The sequence below is a fragment of the Delphinapterus leucas genome, chromosome 14, assembly GCF_059928025.1.
Source record: "Delphinapterus leucas isolate spDelLeu-1000000601 "Yukka" chromosome 14, BTC_Dleu_Yukka2, whole genome shotgun sequence".
NCBI lineage: Eukaryota > Metazoa > Chordata > Mammalia > Artiodactyla > Monodontidae > Delphinapterus > Delphinapterus leucas.
The window spans coordinates 23,753,212-23,776,435 of record NC_143142.1 but is presented as its reverse complement, the minus strand read 5'-3'; the positions used below and the strand labels follow the sequence as shown (position 1 = coordinate 23,776,435).

General features: G+C 53.4%; 1 protein-coding gene across 7 annotated transcripts in view; it reads right to left on the bottom strand.

Moving 5' to 3' along the window:
• LIMK2 (LIM domain kinase 2) overlaps positions 1 to 23,224 on the bottom strand; it is a 55,201-nt gene that overhangs the window by 7,708 nt on the left and 24,269 nt on the right. For 3 of the 7 annotated variants that reach the window (XM_089894742.1, XM_022550814.3, XM_089894746.1), the window contains exons 3-11: positions 7,925 to 8,060; positions 7,276 to 7,385; positions 6,525 to 6,713; positions 5,229 to 5,334; positions 4,727 to 4,923; positions 3,546 to 3,732; positions 2,627 to 2,713; positions 1,859 to 1,990; positions 1,558 to 1,614 (exon numbers count right to left, since the gene is read on the bottom strand). In XM_089894742.1, coding sequence (XP_089750868.1) covers positions 1,558 to 1,614; positions 1,859 to 1,990; positions 2,627 to 2,713; positions 3,546 to 3,732; positions 4,727 to 4,923; positions 5,229 to 5,334; positions 6,525 to 6,713; positions 7,276 to 7,385; positions 7,925 to 8,060 — 1,201 coding nt within the window. Of the gene's footprint in view, positions 1 to 1,557; positions 1,615 to 1,858; positions 1,991 to 2,626; positions 2,714 to 3,545; positions 3,733 to 4,726; positions 4,924 to 5,228; positions 5,335 to 6,524; positions 6,714 to 7,275; positions 7,386 to 7,924; positions 8,061 to 15,330; positions 15,568 to 16,691; positions 17,134 to 23,224 lie in introns of those variants that run through there. The other 4 variants (XM_089894745.1, XM_089894743.1, XM_022550815.3 and 1 more) reach the window with 4 other exon arrangements.

Genomic DNA, 23,224 nt, shown 5'->3' with positions numbered 1-23,224 from the left:
AATTTTTCCAAACTGGTCTCTACTTGCTATTTCCCCCCTCCAGGCCTCCGCCTCTGGCTCTTGTCATCCTGGAGCCACTTCCTTTTCCTTCCCTTCCCCAGCAAGAGTGGAAGGAGCCACCCCCCAGCCCCCTGCAGCCCCCACAGCACTGCTTCCGGCCCCTGGGCTCCTGGAGCTGCTCACACGCCCAGGGAGCTCTTCCTGACCTCCCTGCCACCCCTCCTCCGAGGCTGCCCATGCCTCTCCCGAGACACCTGCCCTCGAGACGCCTGCCTTTTCCTTCCGGCCTCCTCAATGTCAGCGCCTCTCAAAGCCACCTTCTCTTCACTGCTGACCCCCACGAACCACCAGCACATCAGCCTCAGCAGATGCCTATCCTATCCTAGCTCTTCCCAAACCTGTTTCCCGACCATCACTCCCCCGCCCCCGCCCCCACCCCTGGCAGTCTGGTAGACGACACCACTGTTCTTCTAGGCACCTCAAGGCGCCCTGGGCCCACCTCCCCCGACCCCTGCTCCCTCACTACCAACCAGTCTCCATTCTGACTCCACCCTGCCTCCCAGTCTTCTGGTCCCACAGCCCCACTGTAATTCAGAAACCTGAAAGGTTTCATGACTCCCAACCCAGGTTTCCCTGCCCTGAGTTCTCCCAACTCCCCGCCAACCTACTGACCACACCAGAGTCACCTTCAAAACAGCACAGCTCTGGTCATGAAATGTTCTTGCTTAAAAATCTTATATGTGTGTCTTTTTGGCTTCCTAAATAAAGTCTGGACTCCTTAGCTTAAACGCAGAGATTTTTAATGTCCCCCCTGTCTAATACTGTCTTCATGGACCCCACACAGAACAGCAGGCATTAAAATCTTGGGCTTGGGGGTCAGACCAACTGACCCAAGCTCCTAGCTCCATCCCTGTGTAGCTCAGCTTCTCATCTGGAGCCAGGGCTGTCATGAGAGGTGCTAGTCCCTCAGCTCAGTGCCCGGCTTGGAGAAAGCACTCAGCAGTTGTCACTGTCCCCATCGCTGTGACTGGCACCATTCTTTCCCAGTGAAACAGACTATTTCCTCCTCTCTCCTCTCAGCTCTTTGCTGCTCTCATCACCCCAACCTTGGGGCCTCTCTGCCAAGAGGAACTTTCATGCAATTCTGACCCATCCTTCAGGGCTCAACTAGAACACAATTCCCAATTCTCTGATTTCCTGGGCAGTGAGGTTCTCTGCTTTCTCTAAGGGCCCTCAGCACCTGGATGCCCCTGTGACAGCAGGGCCAGGCCGCCTCGTGCTAGTTTGCTTCTCCAGTTCGCCTTGCCCATACCCTGTTTGCTCTTGAAGATTGGGAATTCTTTGAGAGTAGAGTTGTAAGTTGAGAACAGCCAGCTGTGGGCAATTTTCACTGGCACAGAGAGAAGCTTGATAAACAGGTGCTGAAGGACCCAGCCCATGCAGGCTGCCCAGGACAGGGTCTCTGCCTTTCAGTGCCTGCCCGCCATCCCTGAACCTCTCCTGACCCCTCACTCCCAATACCGCTGCTCCGCTGGCAGGGCTGTTGGCAGGACTCACCATTCCAGAGGCGATGCCTTTGGCAAAGCTGACCTTCTGCTGCCAGGGGAACGGGTCCTACAGGATGGAGGAATGCCCATCAGAGGCTTCTGGGCCCTGTCCCACTTGTGGTCCGGGCCCCGTGGGTCAACATGATCTGCCAGCAGACCCTCCCTGCCTGTGCCCAGTCCCGCCCAGCACGGCCCTTTGTAGGCAAAGCAGTGGGTCTCTCTGGCCATCATGGTTCCAGAGTAGTGGTGACAGAGGTGTCCCACAGACAACCCACCAAGGCTCTTGGGAACTTTGGGGGTGGCACGCTCACCACGCTGCGCAGAAAGTCCTTCAGCGTGCCCCCCTCGATGTACTCCGTCAGCAGGTTCAGCTTCTTGTCCTTGTACAGCACGCCGATGAACTTGAGCACGTTGGGGTGGTCCAGGCTGCGCATCACCTTCACCTGAAGGAGGGGAGGCCAAGGAGGGCGGGTGGTTTCTTTCTCACCCCTTCCCTCCAGGGAGTCAGCTTGACAAATGTGACCTGCATCTCCCACCTCCTATCTCATGTGCTGTGGAAGAAGGCCCCAGGTGGATGGGGATGGCCTCCCAGGCCTCACCCCTGGGAGCCTGCCTTTCTAGGAGCTGCATCGGGGGAACTGGAGTAGGAGGACCCAAGGCCTGGAAGGCAGCACCCAGTGGAGCAATGGAGAGAGGTGGGAGAACCGTGTCAACATTCAAGGTGTCAGGCTCCCCAGGCACGGCGTTCAGGTGGGGTCACAGCATTGAGCTGCACTGAACTGGTCTGTGTTCATGTCCATCACCCCACACTCCAAGAGCTCCTCTGAACCACATCTCGCAGTATCCAGCTCATGCTGTCTTTAGTGTTTGTTGCACAAATAATTATGCTGTAATTTAGAGGGGGCAGGGACGTTCCTCTAAATGATTTTTTCTGCCTTAAGAAAGTGACTCCAAACTAAGTTTCCTCTTGAAATCTTTTTTTTTGGTGCCAAAAGCCGGGATTGAAATCATTATTTAGTAACAACTTCCGTCTTCCAACACTGACATCAAACTCCTAACCCCCACACTCCCCTTCTTACCTCAGTCAGAAAAGTCTTCTGTGTCTCCTCGTCACACCGAATCAACTCCTTCATGACCATCACTTTGCCAGTGGCTTTGTGTGTCACCTAAAAGGAGGGTGACTGTTACTGGTGCAGAGACCAGAGGTGGTTCTGGGGAACTGTGTGAAAATCGATGTAACTGGCCATCCCATCCCCTGGAGGACACACTGAAGTAACCGGATAAAACTGACAGAGCTCACGTGTAGAACACACAGCATGGGCCCCGGGGGACTAAGAGGGGAGCACACCCTCCTCCCTGGAGAGCTGGGCATGCACAAAGGAGAAGCAAGAATCCAGAAAAGGGACATGTGGGAGGAGGCGGCGGGGTGGGGGGGGGGGTGGGGCTGCTGCCAAGCCAAGCAGGGTTTCTGGTCACCTGACACAGAAGCATGTCCCCTGGGGGAAAAGGAGTCTAGGGGCAGGAGGGTCAGTGCCACAGACATGCACCAGGGAGCTGGGTGGGTTGGGAGTGAGCTCTCCAGCCCCAATGCCCCGAAGGCTGAGACACATGGCTTACCTGACCCCCCCTCCCAGCTCTCAGCAGAGGAGAAGGAGAGAAAGAGAGGTTAGTCCCCGAGACTGTTCAGCAGGGAGGCAGGAGCCACTCCCAGCACCGAGGCCTCTGGGCACCTAAAGACACCCACTGACTGGAGGCGGGAGGGCCACGGGAGAGCTCGTCCCCACCCGGGGCTCCAGGTCCACCAAGCTCACTTCAGCAGCAATGCTGCCCTTCGGTGGCCTGGGAGGGCAGGGGTGCGGCCCTCACACCATCACCTCCAGCCAGGAGTGAGGTCTGGTATCCTGCAGGGCATCGGGGAGGCCATGTGATAAGAAATCCCCAAAAGAAGGTGAGAGGGCTGGGGGGCAGAGAGGTGGCACAGCTGCCACCAGTGCTCACCTTGATGGCCTGCCCAAAGAAGCCCTTTCCCAGGACCTCCCCGTGGATCAGGTCACATGGCCGGAAGATCTGCTGCGAGTAGCTGCTGGAACAGCGGAGGGATTCTGAGCGGCTGATGTCACGGCTGAGCAGGAGGGGCTCCTTTGGGGAGCTGGGGCCAGGGGACTTGGAGATGCTGTTACTGCGCCTGAGGATGACGAAGGATGAGGGTAGGGACAGGGCAGTCCTCAGAGACCCGCCAGGAAAGCCTAGAGGCAGGAACCTCAGGTCCGCCCTGTCCGTTCCAATGTCTGTAGTTAAGGTGCTGTGATGCGGGAGGGGACTCTAACATCAGACAGATGTGTCATCTAGGGGCTGCAGACATCTGCAGCCCATTTAAGCATGGTAAAATCACATTCAAAGTGGGAATCCTAAGTATCTCTCACCCGGAACGATGGATTAGACTCTACTAGCTGACAGCACTGTTGATGGAAGTCCACCGCCTTCCATGCCTGCCTGATTTAAGCCCTGACTGGCTTAGAGCGACAGCCTAGTACCACCCCAAACAAGCAAACGGGATTTCGGATATTTTGCACATCTCTGTAGTACCCGTCTGCATTTCCCGAATTTTAAAATAGTAAGTGTGTATGATTTTTAGAGCAATAAAGCCACTATGTTTATGACATTTTTTTTTTTTTGGCCACGCCTCGCAGCTTGTGGGATCTTAGTTCACCAACCAGGGATTGAACCCGGGCCCTCAGCAGTGAAAGCTCGGAGTCCTAACCACTGGACCGCCAGGGTTCCCTGTCCCTTCTTGAAAACCTAAAACAACTTTAATTCACCTCTTGCTTTCTAGTTTTCAACGTCTTTACACTTATTAACCCTATCTGTGCCCCTTCTCCAGCCTCTGAGCCCCACGCTTCCCCCACAGGCCATGCTATCCTTTGGGGTCCAGCACTGCTGCCTCCTGTCCAGCTCAGTGGACAGAGCCTGACCCTCTGGTTTCTAGGGAAACCTGGCAGACAGCTGGGTCCCGGCTATGAACTGTGATCCCTGAGGCGGGGGAACTGGGTCAGCACAATCCTCATAGCCCGTCCCTGGCCAGCTGGTTCCCTTCCTAACTCTGCTGGCCTCTGAGAGCCGGCTCCACCTCGTCTGAGGGCCGGCATGCGACAGCACAGAGCCGGGGCGGGAAGCGGCACCTCAGGGAGCGTCTCCTCAGTGTCCCTTCCAGATTCTCCTTGGTGTCCAGGGGGATGAGGGTGTCCGAGTGTCTGGCATTCTGCATGTGTGGAGAGAGCCGTGCATCCAGCCGCAGCTGGTCCAGGCGCTGGGAGACGGGGTCATGTTCAATCAAGAGCTGAAGCGTCTGGCTCGTCTGGCTAATTGCATCTTCTACCTGTGGCCAAGAGCAGTGTAAGGCTGGCTCCACAGGCTGTCCCACTGCAGGCCACCCACCGTCAGCCCAGATGACCCAAGCCCAGTGTGGCCTCCAGCTGCCACTAGCCACACAGTGCCCTCTGACAGTCTGGCAGGCCATCCCTGCTGCCCTGGTAACGTGCCAGGCTGACACAGGAGGTCACTAGTGGTCACAGGCTCACTGGCAAGACAAAGAGATAGACTGGGGGTAGGAAAAGGTAAAGGCCATGGCCTTATCTCCCGGAGGGTCTGTTCCGTGTCCCACTCCCACAGGACACACTGTACCTCTTCCACTCGGAGTGTGCGGATGGGGGTCCCATTGATCTCCAGGATGCGGTCCCCAGGGTGGATGGCATTGCGGTTGTTGGGACTGATGTGCATCCGGTTGACCCTGGGGCAGACAAGAGTTGAGGCGGGGTGAAGGCATCTTTAAAAAGTGTCTGACCAATTTCTCTTGTGCAGGGATGGCTCACCAGGTCCCAGGCCCCTACTGGCCCCCAAGGCCCAGGCCACGGTGGACACAGCGAAAGGCCACACCTTTCACAGGGTGCCCCGTCTCAGTAAAGGGGACCCCCACTCACCCAGAGGCCTAAGCCAGAAACTTGGATGGCACCCCCCCCATGTGGGGTTCCCTCACTGCCCCCCAACCCTCACCATCCTGAAGAATCCTCCATCACCATAGTGACCAACATCCCTTGCCTGGATCTTGCATCAGCCTCCTAGCTGGTCTCTGCACCTCTAGGCCTGCTCCTCTCCCGTCCCACTTCCACGGCAGCCATCCTTCTAAAATGCTCACCTGGTTGTGTCACCTAGTTGCTTAAATCCCTCAGTAGACCTGCTGAGTCTCCATAATCCAGGCCCTCCATGACTTAACAGACCCCCTCTGGCTACTCCCAACCACTCAATCTACACCAGACACAGCCACAGACTCCCACCTCAGCCCTGAACACAGTTCTAGGCTTAGAGCAGACTTCACCTCACTCCCCCAACCCCAGGACCTCCCCCCTCTGCTGTGAGCATCCAGTGCCCAGCACACAGTAAGTGCACAGTCACCGTCTGCAGGGTTGGCAGACACAGTGCCTCATTACTGTTATTAGGCAGACAGACTCTTCCCCCATCTGGTCGCTGGCCTGGACCTAGGATGGAGTCTTAACCTCTTTCTCCTCCTTCCTCCATTCACTCACTCAACCAACGAAACAATAATCCATGCACACCCACTATGTGCCAGGCACTGTTCCAGGCCCTGGACATGCAGCGTTGAACAAGACTAAGTTCCAGAAGGAACTCGTGAGGAGGACACGTGATAAACAAACATAACCAAGGCAGATAATTTCAAAGAGCAAACATGATCTGAAACTTGACACGTGAAAGGTGAGCAATTCTGGCGTTAAGTATCTGGTGGGGAGGAACCTAGGCAGGGAGAACAGTAAGTGCCAAGGCCCAGGCACGGTGACAGTACAGTGAGCCCAGGAGGAAGAGACGAGATGAAGATGTGGGGAGCTCTGCTATGACTCTGGGGTTCCGATCCCCTCAAGGCCCATCTGTGGGCTCTGCTCAAGAACCCCTGCCCCAGACACTCACTCTTTTACTTGCACAGTGGTGGCGTAGTTGGAGCAGGCACTCTCCACGGACACGGAGAAGCCCCGCCTGCCCTCGGTGGTGGCCGGCATGGAGATGTGTGTGACGGAATAGGGCAGCTGGTCCTGGACAGACTCTGTGGAGAGCCTCTCAAACATGGGTGCCAGCACCACCTCGTTGTGGCACTTCCCACTGCGGGAGGAGCAGAAAGGGGGCTGAGAACCTGCAGCCCCAACTGGAAGCCCCCACGTGGCTTCAAGTAACAATATCCATAGCCCCATGTTCACTGCCCTTGCCCGATTCCAGCTGACAAGAATAAGCAGCCTGGGTTCTCTGGGGTGGGCTGGGACTGGGGGAGAGACGGCCTGGGTTCTCTTCACTCTGCCTCTGACTCAAGTTAAGCACTGGGCCTCAGTCTGACTTCTTTTATCGACAGAGGCAGTTGGACTGAGTGAGTTCTAAGGGGTCTTTGCCTTTAATGTTCTGGGATCCTTCTCCAAGAGCACCCTCCCAGGCACTCTCTTCCTCTGGGAGGCTTGCAGGGCAGTGTGGTTATTCTCCCAGTAGGTAAGGACAGAGGGCAGAGACGTTAATCATCTTGCTCACAGCTTTCAGACCTGGTTAAGAGCATTGCTGTGATAGGAATCCAGCATGCTGATACCCCTGTAATCTTTCTGCCTAACTCACAGTGCCACTTGTCCCTCTCTCTTGGCCACTCCTGTAGGGAAGGATGGACACGGGGCCATCATCTTACCAGTAGAGGGTGGCGTGCTGCACCAGGGCGTACGCATCCCCATCCTCAATGATCACCTTGCAGCTCATACAGGCAAAGCACTCTGGGTGGTACTTGAACTCCCCGGCCACCTGTGAGCAGGTGGGGAAAAGGGTAGACAGACATGGGGAGGAAGTGAGTTGTCACTGCTGCTGGAGTGAAGGTAGGGATGGGCGAGGGACCTCCCATCAAGGATCTACAGACGCCAGTCATAATCTACCTTGGCACTCCCCTCCCTTGCGCTTCCAGAGAAAGGGTCAGATGGGTGCCTCCCTGTCATTTCGGAGACTGCAAAAAACTCTTTCGGTCTCAGCCATGAGAACAGGTTCCCAGAAGTAATCATCCCCACTAGAAAGGCTCATGCTCTCCTTGAAGACCCTCATCCCATCGTACTGTGTCTCCTCCCTGCCTGCCTACCCCCCAACCCCAACACTGGGCTGTTAAGTCTCTGAGGGGAGGACCTTACCTGGCACTTAATGGGTACTAAAAAAAATCTGTTAAATGACTGAATAAATAAAGGGAGAGGCCTTGGCTGATGGGAAGACCAGAAGATGAATGGCCACGGGGAACTGGAGGTACTGACAATGGGCTCTGATGACCAAGAGGGGCAGAGATGGAGGGATTCACGCACCATGACAGGCCCCGTCATCAGCAGAGAGCATCCATGGCAGAACTCCCCGAACTTCCCCCAGTAGTCCTTGTGGCAGTATAGCTTCCCATCCTTCTCGTAGTACCAGTTGGTGAGGGAATCCTGGCATTCAGAACATCTGAAAGGCAAGATGAGAACAGAAACTCTCCCGGATCCTTGGAACTAGGCTACACGGGCCGCCCCTGGCTCCCAGGTGTAAGAACAAAATGGAGGGACCTCTTTGATCCAGAGCCAGGACAAGGGAATGTTACAGTTTGCTGCTATCTTCCCAACGGAAGCCAGTCTGAGTGAACAGGACCCCAGAAACCAGCTCTGTATGACCTGCCTCCGCTGGGGGACCTCAACCTTTCTGGGTCTTGAAGCCCTTGGAGAATCTGATAGAGCCAAGAAGCCTCTCCTGGCAAAATGAGCATAGGAGGAAAATGTGCATAGAATTTAGGTATGGGGTACATGTGTATCAAGGGCTGAAGCCTACTCACGGACCCTGTTAAGAACCTCTGGTCTAGACAGCTATCTCGACGAATCAAAGAAGCTCAAAAACCCACCCATTACCAACAGCATCACTGATGTAGCATTCTTTTTTTAATTAAAAAATTTTTTAAAATTGACGTATAATTGATTTACAATGTTGTGCCAATCTCTGCAGTATAGCAAAGTGACTCAGTACATACATATATTTTTTCTTATTCTTTTCCATGATGGTTTGTCACAGGATATTGAATATAGTTCCCTGTGCTATGCAGTAGGAACTTGTTGTTTATCCATCCTATATATAACAGTTTATGATGTAGCATGCTTGAGAAAATTAGTTAAGCATAAAGAAACAGTCAGGCAAATCCAGAAAGGGGAGGTCATTCTATAAGACAACTGCTCTTTACTCTTCCAAAAAGTTAAGGCCCAGGGATTAAAAAAGCCTAGAGACACAGAAACCAAATGCGATACCTAAACCTTGTATTTGAATCTGGACTGAAAAAGAAAACAGACGAGAGTGACATTTTTGGAACAACTGAGGAAATCTGAATTTGGACTATACATTAGACTATATTGTAAAATTACTGTCAATTTTCTTAGATGTGATGATACTTTGGCTATATAGAAAAATTTGTAGAAGAAAAAATAGTAAAGTAATAATTAAGGGGAAACTTCAACTGACTTTTAAATAGTTAAGTAAAAAATAAATAAATAAAACATTGTGTGTGTGTACAGACAAATAAAGTGGCTTAAAGTTAGCAAATGATGGGGCTTCCCTGGTGGCCCAGTGGTTGAGAGTCCGCCTGCCGATGCAGGGGACACGGGTTCGTGCCCCAGTCCAGGAGGATCCCACATGCCGCGGAGCGGCTGGGCCCGTGAGCCATGGCCGCTGAGCCTGCGCGTCCCGTCTGGAGCCTGTGCTCCGCAACGGGAGAGGCCACAACAGTGAGAGGCCCGCGTACCGCAAAAAAAAAAAAAAAAAAAAAAAAAAAAAGTTAGCAAATGATGAGTCTAGGTGACGGACACATGAGTGTTCTTTGAACTATTCTTTCAACTTTTCTATATATTTGAAAATTTTCAAAATAAAATATTGGGGGGATAAAACCAAAACCCCATCGGCGCTGTGTAATACATGCATGTTAGCCCCAGGCCTCCTTTCTGCTCCAGTCACCGTGACGTTCCACCTTTGGTCAGGCCGGGGGGGGGTGTTCTCGGGCCATGTCTGTACAGACATGCTCGTCCTCACGTCTGATCCTGGCGCCCAGTGCTAAGAGCACCTCGGCCTGACAAGCCCATCCCACCTCTTTCTCCCTAGTTAACAGACTCTCTGTTCTTGTCATGGAGGCCTCACACCACCCACACTGGCCACATCCTTGCTTTCTGAGAGGCAGGGTGGAGCTGCCTCTTGGTTTGAATCCTGACCCTGCTGCTTACTAGTTATGTCATCTTGGGCAAGTGACTTCACTTCTCTGACCCAGCTTCCTTATCTGTAAAATAGACTGCTGCGAAAATAAAATAATCTGTATTAAAGTGTAGACAGTTTGGGACTTCCCTGGCGGTTCAGTGGTTGGGGTTCCGTGCTTCCACTGCAGGGGGCACGGGTTCAATCCCCGGTGGGGAACTAGGATCCCGCAAGCTGCGCGGTAGGGCCAAACATAAAATTAAAAAATAAAAAAAAATAAAGTATACACAGTTTCTATAAAAGGTCTAGCGCAGTAGGAACTCAGTAAGTGTTCACTGCTGTTAAAGATGATGATGATAATGGAAGCTCACGTTATCAGCCCCTTACTGCCATCAGCTGGGTGGCTTTTGGACAACTTCTCTCAGTAGCTTTTCCTCATTGACAAAATGTGACTCACAGCATCTATTACAAAGACCCACTATGAAGACTAAATAAGTTAACGCAAGAGGAAAGCCGTCTGCAAACTGTGAAGGGCAAGGCAAGTGTATTACAGTAACTTGGGAGTAAATTGGCAAGCACTGTAGATAGAAAAGATAGATATACAAGGTTTCCTACTCTGCTTTCCAAGAGCTTTATAATGAGTTGGGGAAGAGAAATTCTAATCAAAACTTGATTAACAGTGCAGGGTGAGAGGCCACGATGGGGGCTTCTGCCACCAGCCATTCCCACCTTCAGCATTTCCTACTTGTCCTTTGGATGCTGAACTTCAGGGTCCTGAGAGCTGGGTCTGGTGTGAACAGTAAGGATATGAAGTGCCCAGAATGGCTCAGTGAGGACCACAAATTACAGGAGGTAGAGGAGAAGACCCTGTTCTGGGCTTGCAGCTCCAACTCCTCTCAATGTAAAAGGCATGCTGGGGGACTTCCCTGGTGGCGCAGTGGTTAAGAATCCGCCTGCCAATGCCGGGGACACGGGTTTGATCCCTGGCCCGGAAAGATCCCACATGCCGCGGAGCAACTAAGCCCGTGCGCCACAACTACTGAGCCTGCGCTCTTAGAGCCCGCATGCCGCAACTACTGAAGCCTGCGCACTGCATCGACAAGTAGCCCCCAGCTCGCCACAACTAGAGAAAGCTCACGCGCAGCAACGGAGACCCAACACAGCCAAAAAAAAAAAAGGGCACATTGGATGAGCTCTGAATTGGGAGGGGAGACTACATGCCCTTGGAAAAGCCCCTTTCCCTCTCTGGGCTCAGTTTCCCCACCTGTAAAATGAGGGGATTAGACTTTTCCCTAGATGATTGAAGGTTCAAGTCTCAGCACCACTTTCCCCCTAAGTGGCCTAGGGCCAGCTGCTTTAACTCATTTGTGAAATGGCAACATCACCACCTACTTTCGGGGTAACAGTGAGGATTAAACTAGGTTCTGGACAGCTGTGAGGTGCCTAGCACAGGGCCAGCACCAGAAGCAGGGGCTTCCTTCCTGCTGCCACCTGCTGATGTAAAGTTTCTGGGTATCTGCTTTCCTCCTTCACTGGACAGGAACAGTGTCCTACTTACTCCTGGTAGACTCAGCACCTTGCAAAGGGCTGGCAGAGTAAGCCCTTAGCAAATGTTTCCAAAGTGAAAATGGTGGGAGTGGCAAGAACCAGCAGTCCAGGTGGGAGCACAAGAGTTCCAGGGCTCACAGTCACCAGGCCCTACCCCTCTCCTGTCTGCAGGGGAGAAAAGCTGGTGCAGACGAATTTGCACCCAACTGCAGGCCTTGGCCCTGTCACACCCTCGCAATGGTATGTGTGCCGCGGGGCACAGGAGCACCAGACACGTCCTTCTCTCCATTGCCAATATCCCGCTTTTGTTTGCTGCAAGTAGCCCTGGCCAGGCCCAGGAGAGGAGGCAGGGAGAGAAGCGAGTGCAGGCACGCAGGAGACAGCCACGCCAGCCTCCTGGGAAGAACACCTGGCCAGAGAGCAACACCACCGATGCACACATCTGTGTCAAGGAATGCCTTTGACGGGCACAGCCAGCTGCATGGCCAAAGTCAGTCACCACAGGTGTCTCTGAAGAACAGGAAGGTGAACAGCTGATAGGAGGACTGGTTGTGGGTCCCCAAGCTGCTTTGTCACAGAACACAAGTGGTTCCAGGCCACCGGGGAAGCTGCCAGGGTAGACTTAGAGTCCTAGCTTAGACATTAACAGCAGCTATGGTGACCTGTTACAGGAATGCTAACCATACTCTGGGTGCTGTTATGAGGTGCCTTACATGATCTCTAACCCTGACCACACCCTGCAAGGTGATAGGATTATCCCTGTTTCACAGACTAGGAGACTGAAAAGCAGGGTCAAGTCACTTCTGCAAAGTTGCCTGGTACACACATGACGGAGCTGGGATCTGAACCAATGTGCACTTGCACCTGACGATGCAGCACGTCCACTAAGCTGGTCCTCGGGGTTTGCATCTTTGAAAACACAGAGGCTGGAGCCCTGAGAGCTCGCGTTCCTTCTAGTGTTAACACTTGCTGACACTCCTCCTTAAGCCCAAGGACCCAACAGTTAAATGGCACAGCGACTCTCCTCTTCCGCTGAGTCCACAGCAGGCTGGTCCCCAGAAGACCCTGGCTTTTAAGAAAAGAATCCAAAACACACTCTGGGAAAGTAAGGTCCTACTCAAAAGAATCCCACCTCAGGTTCTCAGGGGCTATGGCCACAATATGCTCTCCCCAAAGCCAAGGCTTTTTCCCAGCTTTCAATTTTTTAAAGTTTCAAGTGAAAGTTAACATCTGTCCTGGCTGCAGGCCAGAGGGCATCCATCTCAGAGGTGGTGGGGTTGATGGTGGAGTCCAGACCTGGGGTGGAGGCATCAGCCACCACACTCTCCCGGTCAGTGAGCGGAGCTGAAACCCTCCAGCCCACACGCCTTGACCTCCAGAACTTTTCCCAAGCACTACGGAGAGCCTGGGTGGGTACAAAGTGGACCAAACCCTGATGGTCAGTTCAGTGGGCAGCTCAGATCCAAGCTGAGGCCTTTTGAGTCAGCAGGGAACACACCAGTTAAAAAAAATAATACTTAGAGTCTCACAAATAACTTTTTTCAAGATCTGGGTCCATATTCCTTCTTTGCCATTTACTATCTGTGTCACATAAAGCCAGTTACTTCATGACTCTTGAGCCTCAGTGTCCTCATTTGCACACCGGTGATGATGAAAATTAAATCACGTACAAATGCCTAGCACGAGCCTGGCCCACAGCTGGTGCCCATGAAGCGTTCACTTCCCCACCTCCGTCTTTAATTTGAGAACACCAAGGGCAAAAGGAGACAGACCCCTTGCCCTGCCATGCCCAAGCAATACGGACCTGTTTCTTGGCCCAGAACCAAATAGATTTCTGGAAATAGAGACGGTTCCCAAATGAATTATTCATCTAGCCCATTAGAAATCAATTGATTATAATCAATTCCTACCAATTAGGAAATAGTTACTGTGCATCTAGGGTGTGCAAGACCAAATAGGCAAGATCCTGGGAGAAGCCAAGTGCGATAAGACAGAGGCCTGGCTCTCAGTCACATGCAAATTCTCCAGACCAAATGTTTACAGGTAAAATTTCAACCTTATGTGGTAAAAGCAGAACACAGCCACAATTACAGGGGATTTACATAGGTTAAAGAACAAGCCCTCCCATGTCCCGGTTGAGGGCCTGGTTGGATGCTCATCCTTAGCCTCTGAATGAGCAGGAAACTGTTGGGAAGACGCTTCTTCCAGCCCCTACCTCTGAGCTGTGACCGGGGTGGACGGGAGAGCGGGCAGGTCTCTGCCCCTGCCTGAGAGTCACCACTGGGGATGCTATGCCTCCCCCAGGCCCAGGGGCTGCGGAGAGAACAGGGGCCTATAGACTCCAGTCCATCAGAGCCCAGTGTTCTACCACCACAGACCCCTTTATTACTCCTCCTTCCTGCAGACCCTGTAGACTGAAACAGGCTGTCAGTTAAGCTGTAATTATTATGGATATGTTGATATCCTGTTTGAAAAAATTAACCAAACACATAATGAGCCTCTGATCAGCAAGAAATAAGTGCTGCCAGAGTGCATTGATTCAGTTCCAACCAAAAGCCAGGAAGGCTGTAATAGTCTCAAGCAATTTGTGCCGTCGTGCTGCAGTTAAGGGTAGAGCCTCCGGTATTTGGAAAACATGGAAAAGAGCTTGTGTGTCTCTGAGGAGGTACATAGGTTGCGGAGTTGGGAACCATTCACCTCATCAAGTCCTTCATTTTTCAGATGAGGAGAAAAAGAGTCCCAAGGTGGCTGCCAAATGTTACTGCTAAGCTGGGCTGGGTTAAGAACAGTTTCTCCCTTTAAACATGGGTTGCTTTAGAATACAAAGATGAACTTGTTTTCTTTAAGAGACAATGTGTAAACCAAACCCATTAAATCAATGTTGGGCATTAAACAGAAAAGCTGTAAAAAGAAAAATCCTTTAAAGATGTCAGACAAAAGTCACTCCCTAATTTACCTCTTTTGTAAATTCCAATTTGAGGTGTTTTCTTACTTGGGAGGACACTTGTAACTGCATCTCACCCCCCAAGCTGGTGGCACCGGCAGCGGAAGACAGTGCCCTCTGCTGAGTGTGACCTGCCAGGCAGGGGTGCAAATCACATCTTTCATCCCCGGCTCCCTCTTCCCTCCCCTGTGCACTGTCACGCCAGATCATGTCCCCGTGGAATTTGGTTGCGTCACTCTCCTTGCAACCAGAGCCCCAGAACTTGTGTGTGTTCAAGGCCTAGGGTCAAGGACTTAATTTGTTCCATGAATCTCGTAAGGGTCGTGTTCAGGAGCCCAGGAAGTCCAGTCCCTATGCTCTGCAGAGGAGGAAACTGAGGCCCAGGGAGGCGTCAGAGGGCTGCCATGAGGACATCCTGTAGTAAAGGAGAGGGCTGATGGCAGAAGCATCTTTCTGACCAGGCAGGGACAGTGGTGACTGATGAGACTGCTACCTGGGAGAGTGGAGGGTCTGGGTGGTCCCTCCTGTGGGGCACAGAGCCCCATGTGTGGCTAGCTCTTCAGAAGTGGCTTCAGGAATGTGGCCTCCCATTTGGGGGAAGGGGCAGCGGAGAGGGTCTATGGCCAGTCAGTCAGTCGTTCCCGCCCCGCTCCAGCTGGCCAAACAGAGTTGGGGGGAGGGCTGTCAGGTTGCCCAGAGGGGCTGGGGCAGAAAAAGATAAAGGGCAGGCAGACCTGGGTGGTTTCAGTGGCCTGGCCCTCAGAGGTCCAGGATGAGAGTTCATTATCTGCTCTAGCTCCTCAGAAGTTGTGTCTTGTCCCTGGAGATTAAAGGGGGCACATGTTCCTGCTTCTAAGGGAACAACCCCTCCCCCAAGCTGCCTATCCAGGATTAAGAGTAAGAGGGATTAATGAGGCCCTGGCTTAACCCAGTGGCTACTTCAAACACTTGGCATCTTGATTCCACATGGTACAACTCAAGATCAATTCCCACTGGCTCTGCAGAGGAGAATCTCTGCCATACCTTCATATGCCAGGCACACTATGGGGACCCTTTTTCTGCTCGAATCTCTCTGCTTCAAGAGGAAAGCAAACCTTAGAACGATCCTGTGGGGGATACATGCAGGGGGAGGTGCAGCCTCCTGAGGATGAGAGAAGAAACTCAGGAAGACAGATGAGGTGGGCCAGAGAGACCCCACAAGTTAACTATGTTGAAACCAGTTGCCACATCTGTAAAATGGGGATACAAAACATCTTGAGGCTGTTGAGAGATCAAAGGATAAAGTACATAGCAGGATGCCTGGAAGAGTTAGCCCTGAGGACCAGTTCCCTCCCCCCTCCCTCAAATCCAGGGGTTTGCCACCACTCTACCAGGGTCTAGTAATTCCCAGAAACCGCATGGTGTTCTGCTTTTCTGCCCAGGGCACAGCCACCTGACTACGTATCCCAGCAGCGAGTTAGGGGCAAGAGGCTGGGTTGGGGAAGCCAGACGACCAGGACCATGGGTGAGGGGGAGGCAGACCTTGGAACAACAGGCTGCTCCCAAAGAATGAAAACAAGCCCCACCCCAGCCAGGAATGGCTCCATTCAGGAGGGACCCAGAGGGCCAGAACCCCCCTGGGGAGTTTCTGTTGGGGGGGGTGGGGCAGAGAGCAAAGAAAGGCAGGTCAGAGGTAGAGAGGAAGTTTCCACATCTCCCTTTGAAAAGCCCCACAGAAGCTCAGGCCTGGGGACCTGGCAGGCACGAGGGCCAGCCCCACAGCTCAGGATACTCCAAAGCCAGCTGCCCCAGTCTCACTTGCCCAGGCCTTTCCCCAGCAACTGTACTCATAGGGAGCACAGGAGCCCTTAAAGACCAGAGGCAAAGGTGCCTGCCATTAAGAGAACAAACGTGTATAATGAGAGTGCCTACCGTGGACCAGGCTGCCCACACCCAGGCCTCGCCAGCTTCCATGCCGTTTGGCAAAACCTGCCCATCCTGCTTGTTGGGACAAATTCCTGGGCAGGCGGCACAGCCTGCAGGCAGGTGAGACGTGTGAGAGCTGGAAGAACAGCACCCTAGCTGTGCTCTTCCCCTGTAACACCAAGAGCAGGCCAGGTCGGCAGCACCTTTCAGAGGCTCTTCTAGGTGTGTCCGGGAAGGAAGGAGAGGCCGAGCTCCCCAGGAGCTGCCTTCTGGGCCCACTCCTCACCTCCCATTCCCAGCACATGGGGGAAGCCTTCGCCAGCCTGGTTCTGCTTGGAAGCAGCTTCCACTGGCTTCTGCCTGACACACGGTCAAAGGACAAGTGAAATCTGAGAAGCAGATTCAGGGAGGCATCTGCCCTCCCCTCAGGACAAGGGGCCCAAAGAGGAGATGGGAAGAGGACTCGGAGCCCAACTCACCGGAAGGGGTCTCTGGAGGTGAAGTAAGCCTGGACGGACAAGTAACTCCCCATCTTCTTCCCACATCAGATACACAAGCTCAGCTGCAAACCCGTCTGGGAGGGCCTCTAGCCGGCAGACGGCCACCATGACAGGCCCGGGGCTCCGGCACCTTTGGCTGTGGGCTGGCTGCCCGGCTCACCTCTCCCTCTGGAGGGGCCGGAGAGGTGTGAGCGCTCTGGGCCCCTTGCCCCCCAGCAGAGGCCCGCAGGGGCTCATGGCTGGGATGCTGCCCCCCAGTTCTTGGAGGCTGGATGGCCCCTCAGGACTCGGGAGAAGCACCTCTCTGCGGAGGCTACACGCACACAAGGATTCTTGGGCAGGGGCCGGTGACTAGCCAGGAAAGAGGCGCTGCTGTCAAGTTAGCCTTCTTCTCCAGCCCCACCCCTGCCGGGGGAAGGAGGGAGGAAGGGGAGGGGCTCCGCGCGGAACGAGGTGTGTGGTTGGAGCAGCTATTAGGAAACAGACCTTGCAGGCAAGGGGTGGAGCTGAGCGGGAGGGAGGCTGCAGGCTGGCGCCGCAGACAATAACCAGGAATGGCTGGGTGTCCGTCCCTGAGCGCGGGGAAGGGCAGGGCAGGAGAGGGGGTGAGCACATCTGCCCCAAGTGTCCCCAACCTGAAGAGCCGCCCAAAGGACGGTAACTCTGCTCGGAGGTGAAGAAAAGCACAGAAGACCAGCTCCAGGCCAAGCCACACCCACCCCCTAAAGCGGGGGGCCCTCTGGCAGGAGAGGTTGGTCCAGAGACCCAGGTCCAGAGAGCTGCCCTCTGGGCTGTCTGCTCTGGGCTGGCATCTACTTGGTGCTGGCACTAGGGTCCCCATTCATTCCTTCCCTCTGCCTGGCCTGGAGACTGCCACTCCACTTCTGGGCAGAGCTGCACAGTGGATGAGGAAACAAGGCCCAGGGTGTTAACTGACGCCTGCTGTTTCTCCGTGTGGCAAGCACCTGTATGACACTCTCTTATTTCTCTGACATGGGAGTTATCTCCATGGTATACACAAAGAAAGTGAGGTACAGAGAGATTAGGTAACTTACCCGAGGCCAAAAAACTAGTCAGTGGCAGGGCTGGGATTTAAATGCAGACTCATGTGACTCTAGAGCTGAAGGTCTCAGCCCTGAGCTTCATTCTGCCTCTTCAAGGGGAAAGATCTCTTTCAAAGCCCTCCTGCAGGGCTTCCCTGGTGGCGCAGTGATTGAGAGTCCGCCTGCCGATGCAGGGGACACGGGTTCGTGCCCCGGTCCAAGAAGATCCCACATGCTTGCGTACCGCAAAAAAAAAAAAAAAAAAAAAAGCCCTCCTGCAAGTAGGAGGAGCACAGAGCCTGTATCCCAGGTCACCTGTCCCCTCTCTCTTTCTTTCTTTCTTTCATTCATTCATTCCTAGAATGCCAGCCATCGGCCTCAGCAGGCAGTGGTGCTTCTTTCACGGTGTCCATGGTAACCAGGCTTCTCAAACTGAAAAACAGGGCACGATGGAGGACAAGGCCCATGGTGTCTGTGGGGATGATTGGCCAGGTATCTGGAGTGGGGCCTGCCTGAAGAGCCCCAGCTGCAGGACTGACCAAACGAGGGCCCACCACTGGGAGAGCCCCCAGAAGACGTAGGCACGTCCAGAACTCATTGCTGGACTTGAGGGAGCGACACCAGCTCTTTCCCACCAGGCACACACTCCTCTCCACTGAAGTCACCCTGTCACTATGACAGGAAAGCCTGTGGCGAAGGTGGTGGCTGTGTGTCAAGGGAGCCTTTTCCCATTCCTCTACTGACTGGGCACAGGGATAACAACGAGTGTGATAAGAGAGGGTGTTTGCACCCTGTTATAAGCTGGCATTTATGGAGCACTTAGGAGGTTCCAGGCCCTGTGTTAAGTGCTCTGCATCTGTTATCTATCATACTTAAATGGCCAATCTACAGGGTAGATGTTATCACCCCCATTTAACAGATGATGGAACTGAGGTTTTGAATGGTTGTGTCACTAGCCTGAAGACAAACAGCTGGTAAGTGGGGAAGCTGGGCTTCAAATCCAGTAAGAGCCGGGGTTGGGACACTTTTTCTGTAAAGGGCCAGACAGCAAACATTTTAGGCTTTGCAGGCCTACACGAATACAGACTCTGTCACTGCAGCACGAAAGTGGCCATATATAAAATGTAAACAAACGGATGTGGCTCTGTCCCAATAAAACTTTATTTATGGACACTGAAATTTGAATTTCATGTTACTTTCATGTGCCACAAAGTATTCTCTTGCTTTCCCCCCTCAACCACTTAAAAATGTAAAAATCACAGGCCATACAAAAACAGGCGGTGGGCTAGTCTGCTGACCACTGCTCCACAGGCAGCACACTCAACCGCACCGTTTCCGGCCTCTAATCATGAAGACCAGCCTTTGGCATTATTGCAGAACTCAGCCACGTCTATCTCCTGCCACACAGACCCCACACTCCAGCCCCAGAGGCAGCCAGCAGGCAGTGAGCACTGGACGAGGGCTCACCCTCACTCACCCTGTCCCAAGCCCTACGTGCAGCACTTACAAGCATAAGTGAATTTTAACCCACACCAGCTGGCAGTCCTGTGATCTCCCCCTTTTTACAGAGGAAGGAACAGAGGTACAGAGAGTTTAAATCCCTTGCCTGAGGTCACCCAGTGGTACACGTGAGAGGTGAAACCAGGATTTGAACCCAGGCTGTCGAACCTGAGCTCTACCATTGCTATGCTGGAGCCCAGCCTGGGCCCGCAGCCAGACTGTCTGGGTTTGAGTACGACAAGGCACTGCACATAAGCCCTTGGCACAGAGTCTGGAACACATTAAGGGTTGATAAATGTTAGCTGCTAATATCATTAAGACTATTGTTACTACCACTATGGACTAGCTATGTGGCCTTCAGCAAGTTGCTGCCCCTGTCTCAGCCTTGGTGAGGTCTCTAAATAGCTGCCAGCTTCAATGTTTTTCAGCCCTATGAGGTTGCAGAGGGCTCCTTGTTTTCCTTGGGTCTCAAGTTGAGTTTAAACCTCTCGAGCTGGCCCTGAGGGGATCAGGATCCTTGCCTGGGGGCCACACAAGAGCCACAGAGGAGGTGGGGCAGAGTGGAAGGGTGGGGGGAACAACACACAGTATACCGAAAGGCCGGCCCAGATGAGAGCTGGGAGCTCTCTTTCTTCCAGTGACAGAGCCAACTATTTCTCACCAAAAATCTCTTATGTTCCCCTGTAATTCGATCAGGCAAGAAGGGGGCCCCAAATTAAGTCTGGAACTAGCAAATTATCTTCTAATTGCACCCTCTGATTTCCATCTGATGAACAGAGTGCGGATGGAAGAAAATGCAAGCCACAAAGAGACGGGGCCAGGGAGCCCATGAGCATAACTCCTCTTGACATTTCACACAGCTCTGCTGTTCCAGCGGCGGCGGCGGGTGCAGTGAGTCGGTGTCTAGGAATGCGAGCAGGAGGCTGCAGGCGCTCTCCATCCCCCCTACTCCCCTCACAAAGGACTCAGTGGGTGGGTGGGTGTGTGGGGAACTAGTGTAAGGACCTCTCAATGCCATAAAACTGCCTCCCCCGGAAGAGGTGTGGCTGCCTCCCCCAGTGCTGACCTGAAGCGGAGGCCCCTCCAAGGTGGAGTCCACTTGACCCCTATAAATCCAGACTGCAGAAGGAACCATGAAGGACGCGAAACCACCAGACGTGAGAAGCCGCTGGCTGATCAGACCCAAGCGTGTGGCTCCTCAGGGCCAACTTCAAAGGCCTCCAACCCCCCAGAACTGGGAGGCGGGAGGTCACAATGGAGGCTGTACTTCCACCCCTTGCCCCTGGATACTGGTTCTGGGTGGAAAGCTGCTCTTCTAGGTACCAGAGCAGCTGGCACAGGATTCAGAGGCTGCGGCTGCCAGAGGCAACTGCAGGGATCCTTGGACTGGCAGTGACGGACGGGATAAGATGGCAGGGGAGGTACTAATCTCCTGCAATTTCACAAGTTGGAAACCTGGAGGAGAGCCCAGCAAACCGACTCCTCGGAACCAGCTGAGACACTGGGCTTCAAGGCGGCTGCGAAGCTGGCAAGGACAGCCTTCAGGGCCAGTGGCCGCAAGTAAGTGCTCAGGGGAGCAGTGGTGAATGAATGAATCACCCCAACCTCTTCTCAGAAGGCAGCTCTGGTCAGATAACCTGAAGCCCAAGGAACTGTGTCCGTGTGGGGCCCTCTACTGGCTGGGAGGACTCCATCCAGGGATGGGAGCTCGGGGACCTTGGAAGGGGAGCGGCGTCATCCTCATCTGCTGTTTTTCTCGCCTCTGCTCCCCCTCAATTCCAGTTCACTTTCCATACTAAAGCAGCAGTCAGATGAGGGTCCCAGCAAGTCTACTGCTAGAAATTTTGCCCAGAGAAATATTCCTACAAACGTGCCAAGACCTGTGTCCAGCATGGTTTCATGCTGAAAGATGAGGAATAATCCATGTGCCCATCAGCAGGGGTGGGCTACATGCAATCTCACTTCCACGTGACAGAATACTATGCAGATATTAAGAATAATGAGGTAGGGGCCTCCCTCGTGGTGCAGTGGTTAAGAATCCGCCTGCCAATGCAGGGGATACGGGTTCAAGCCTTGGTCTGGGAAGACTCCACAGGCTGTGGAGCAACTAAGCCCATGTGTCACAACTACTGAGTCTGCGCTCTAGAGCTCATGAGCCATAACTACCGAGCCCATGTGCCACAACTACTGAAGCCCACACCTAGAGCCTGTGCTCCGCAACAACAGAAGTCACTGCAATGAGAAGCCCGCACACCGCAACAAAGAGTAGCCCCCGCTCGCCACAACTAGAGAAAGCCCGCATTCAGCAACAAAGACCCAACGCAGCCAAAAAATAAATTAATTAATATTTAAAAATAATAATAATAATGAGGTAGATCTTAGGGTCCTGAAACAGAAACTGTCCTGGGTAAGGGGTTACGTGAAAAATCCAGGCATCAGAGAGAGCGTGCAGTATGATCCCACCATTTCAAAAGTCTATGCGCGTAATCCTTAGAGACCACCTGGCGGACTCTACCACGCGGCTGTTGGTTTCTCTTCAGGGTAGTGAGACAAGCAGCACGGAGGAAACAGCATTCATTTTCTACCTTTTAATACTGCTTACATTTTTTCTTACACTTAAGTGCTGCTTTTTAAAACGATAAATGGACAAAAACAAACAGAAGTCCTGGGACCTCCCTGGTGGTCCAGTGATTAAGAATCCACCTTCCGGGCTTCTCTGGTGCAGTGGTTAAGAACCTGCCTGCCAATGCAAGGGACACACGTTCGAGCCCTGGCCCAGGAAGATTCTACATGCCGCGGAGCAACTAAGCCCATGCGCCACAACTACTGAGCCTGAGCTCTAGAGCCCGCAAGCCACAACTACTGAGCCCACTTGCCATAACTACGAAGCCTGCGTGCCTAGAGCCCGTGCTCCGCAACAAGAGAAGCCACAACAATAAGAAGCCCGTGCATCGCAACGAAGAGTAGCCCCTGCTCACCGCAACTAGAGAAAGCCCGCGCACAGCAACGAAGAGGAAAAAAAAAAAAAAAGCAAAAAGAATCCACCTTCCAATGCAGGGGATACGGGTTCGATCCCTGGTCAGGGAACTAAGATCCCACGTGCTGTGGGGCAACTAAACCTGTGCACCGCAACTACTGAGCCCGTGAACTCTGGAGCCCGTGCGCCACACCTACAGAAGCCCGTGAACCGCAACTAGAGAAGCCAGCTCACCGCAATGAAAAGAAACCCACGTGCCACAACAAAGACCCAGCGCAGCCAAAAAACACAAAAGTCCCATGGTTTAGAGTAAACACCTTCTCACGTGTTTTTCCTAGTGCTCCTGTCCAGAGGCAAAGGCTGCTTGGGTGCCCTGCACTCAGGACCCCCAGGGCTGTCTCTCCAGCTTCCCTCCTGGGGTCACCACTCTGGCCACCTCCTGCCCCACTCTACTTCCTGACCTGGCCACATAGGCTCTCCCTGGGCAGTCCCAAGCCTTTGCTCCCTTAGCTCCTGTAGCCTCCTCCACCTCCAGCTGGTGACTGTCTCCTCCTTTTTTTTTAAATTAATTAATTTATTTTTGGCTGCGTTGGGCCTTCGTTGCTGAACGCAGGCTTTCTCTAGTTGCGGTGAGTGGGGGCTACTCTTCGTTGTGGTGTGCGGGCTTCTCATTGTGGTAGCTTCTCTTGTTGCAGAGCATGGGCTCAGCAGTTGTGGCTCGCGGGCTCTAGAGCACAGGCTCAGTAGTTGTGGCACATAGGCTTAGTTACTCCGCGGCATGTGGGATCTTCCCGGACCAGGGCTCAAACTCGTGTCCCTGTACTGGCAGGCGATTCTTAACCACTGCGCCACCAGGGAAGCCTCTGTCTCCTCCTTTTTCCAGGCCCACCTCCAAAAGAGCACTCAGTGTCCTCTGGAAAGGGTTTCCTTGACACATCCCCAAGCACATCACACACAGGAGGGGCTCGGAGCCCGTACCTGTTTACCTCCAG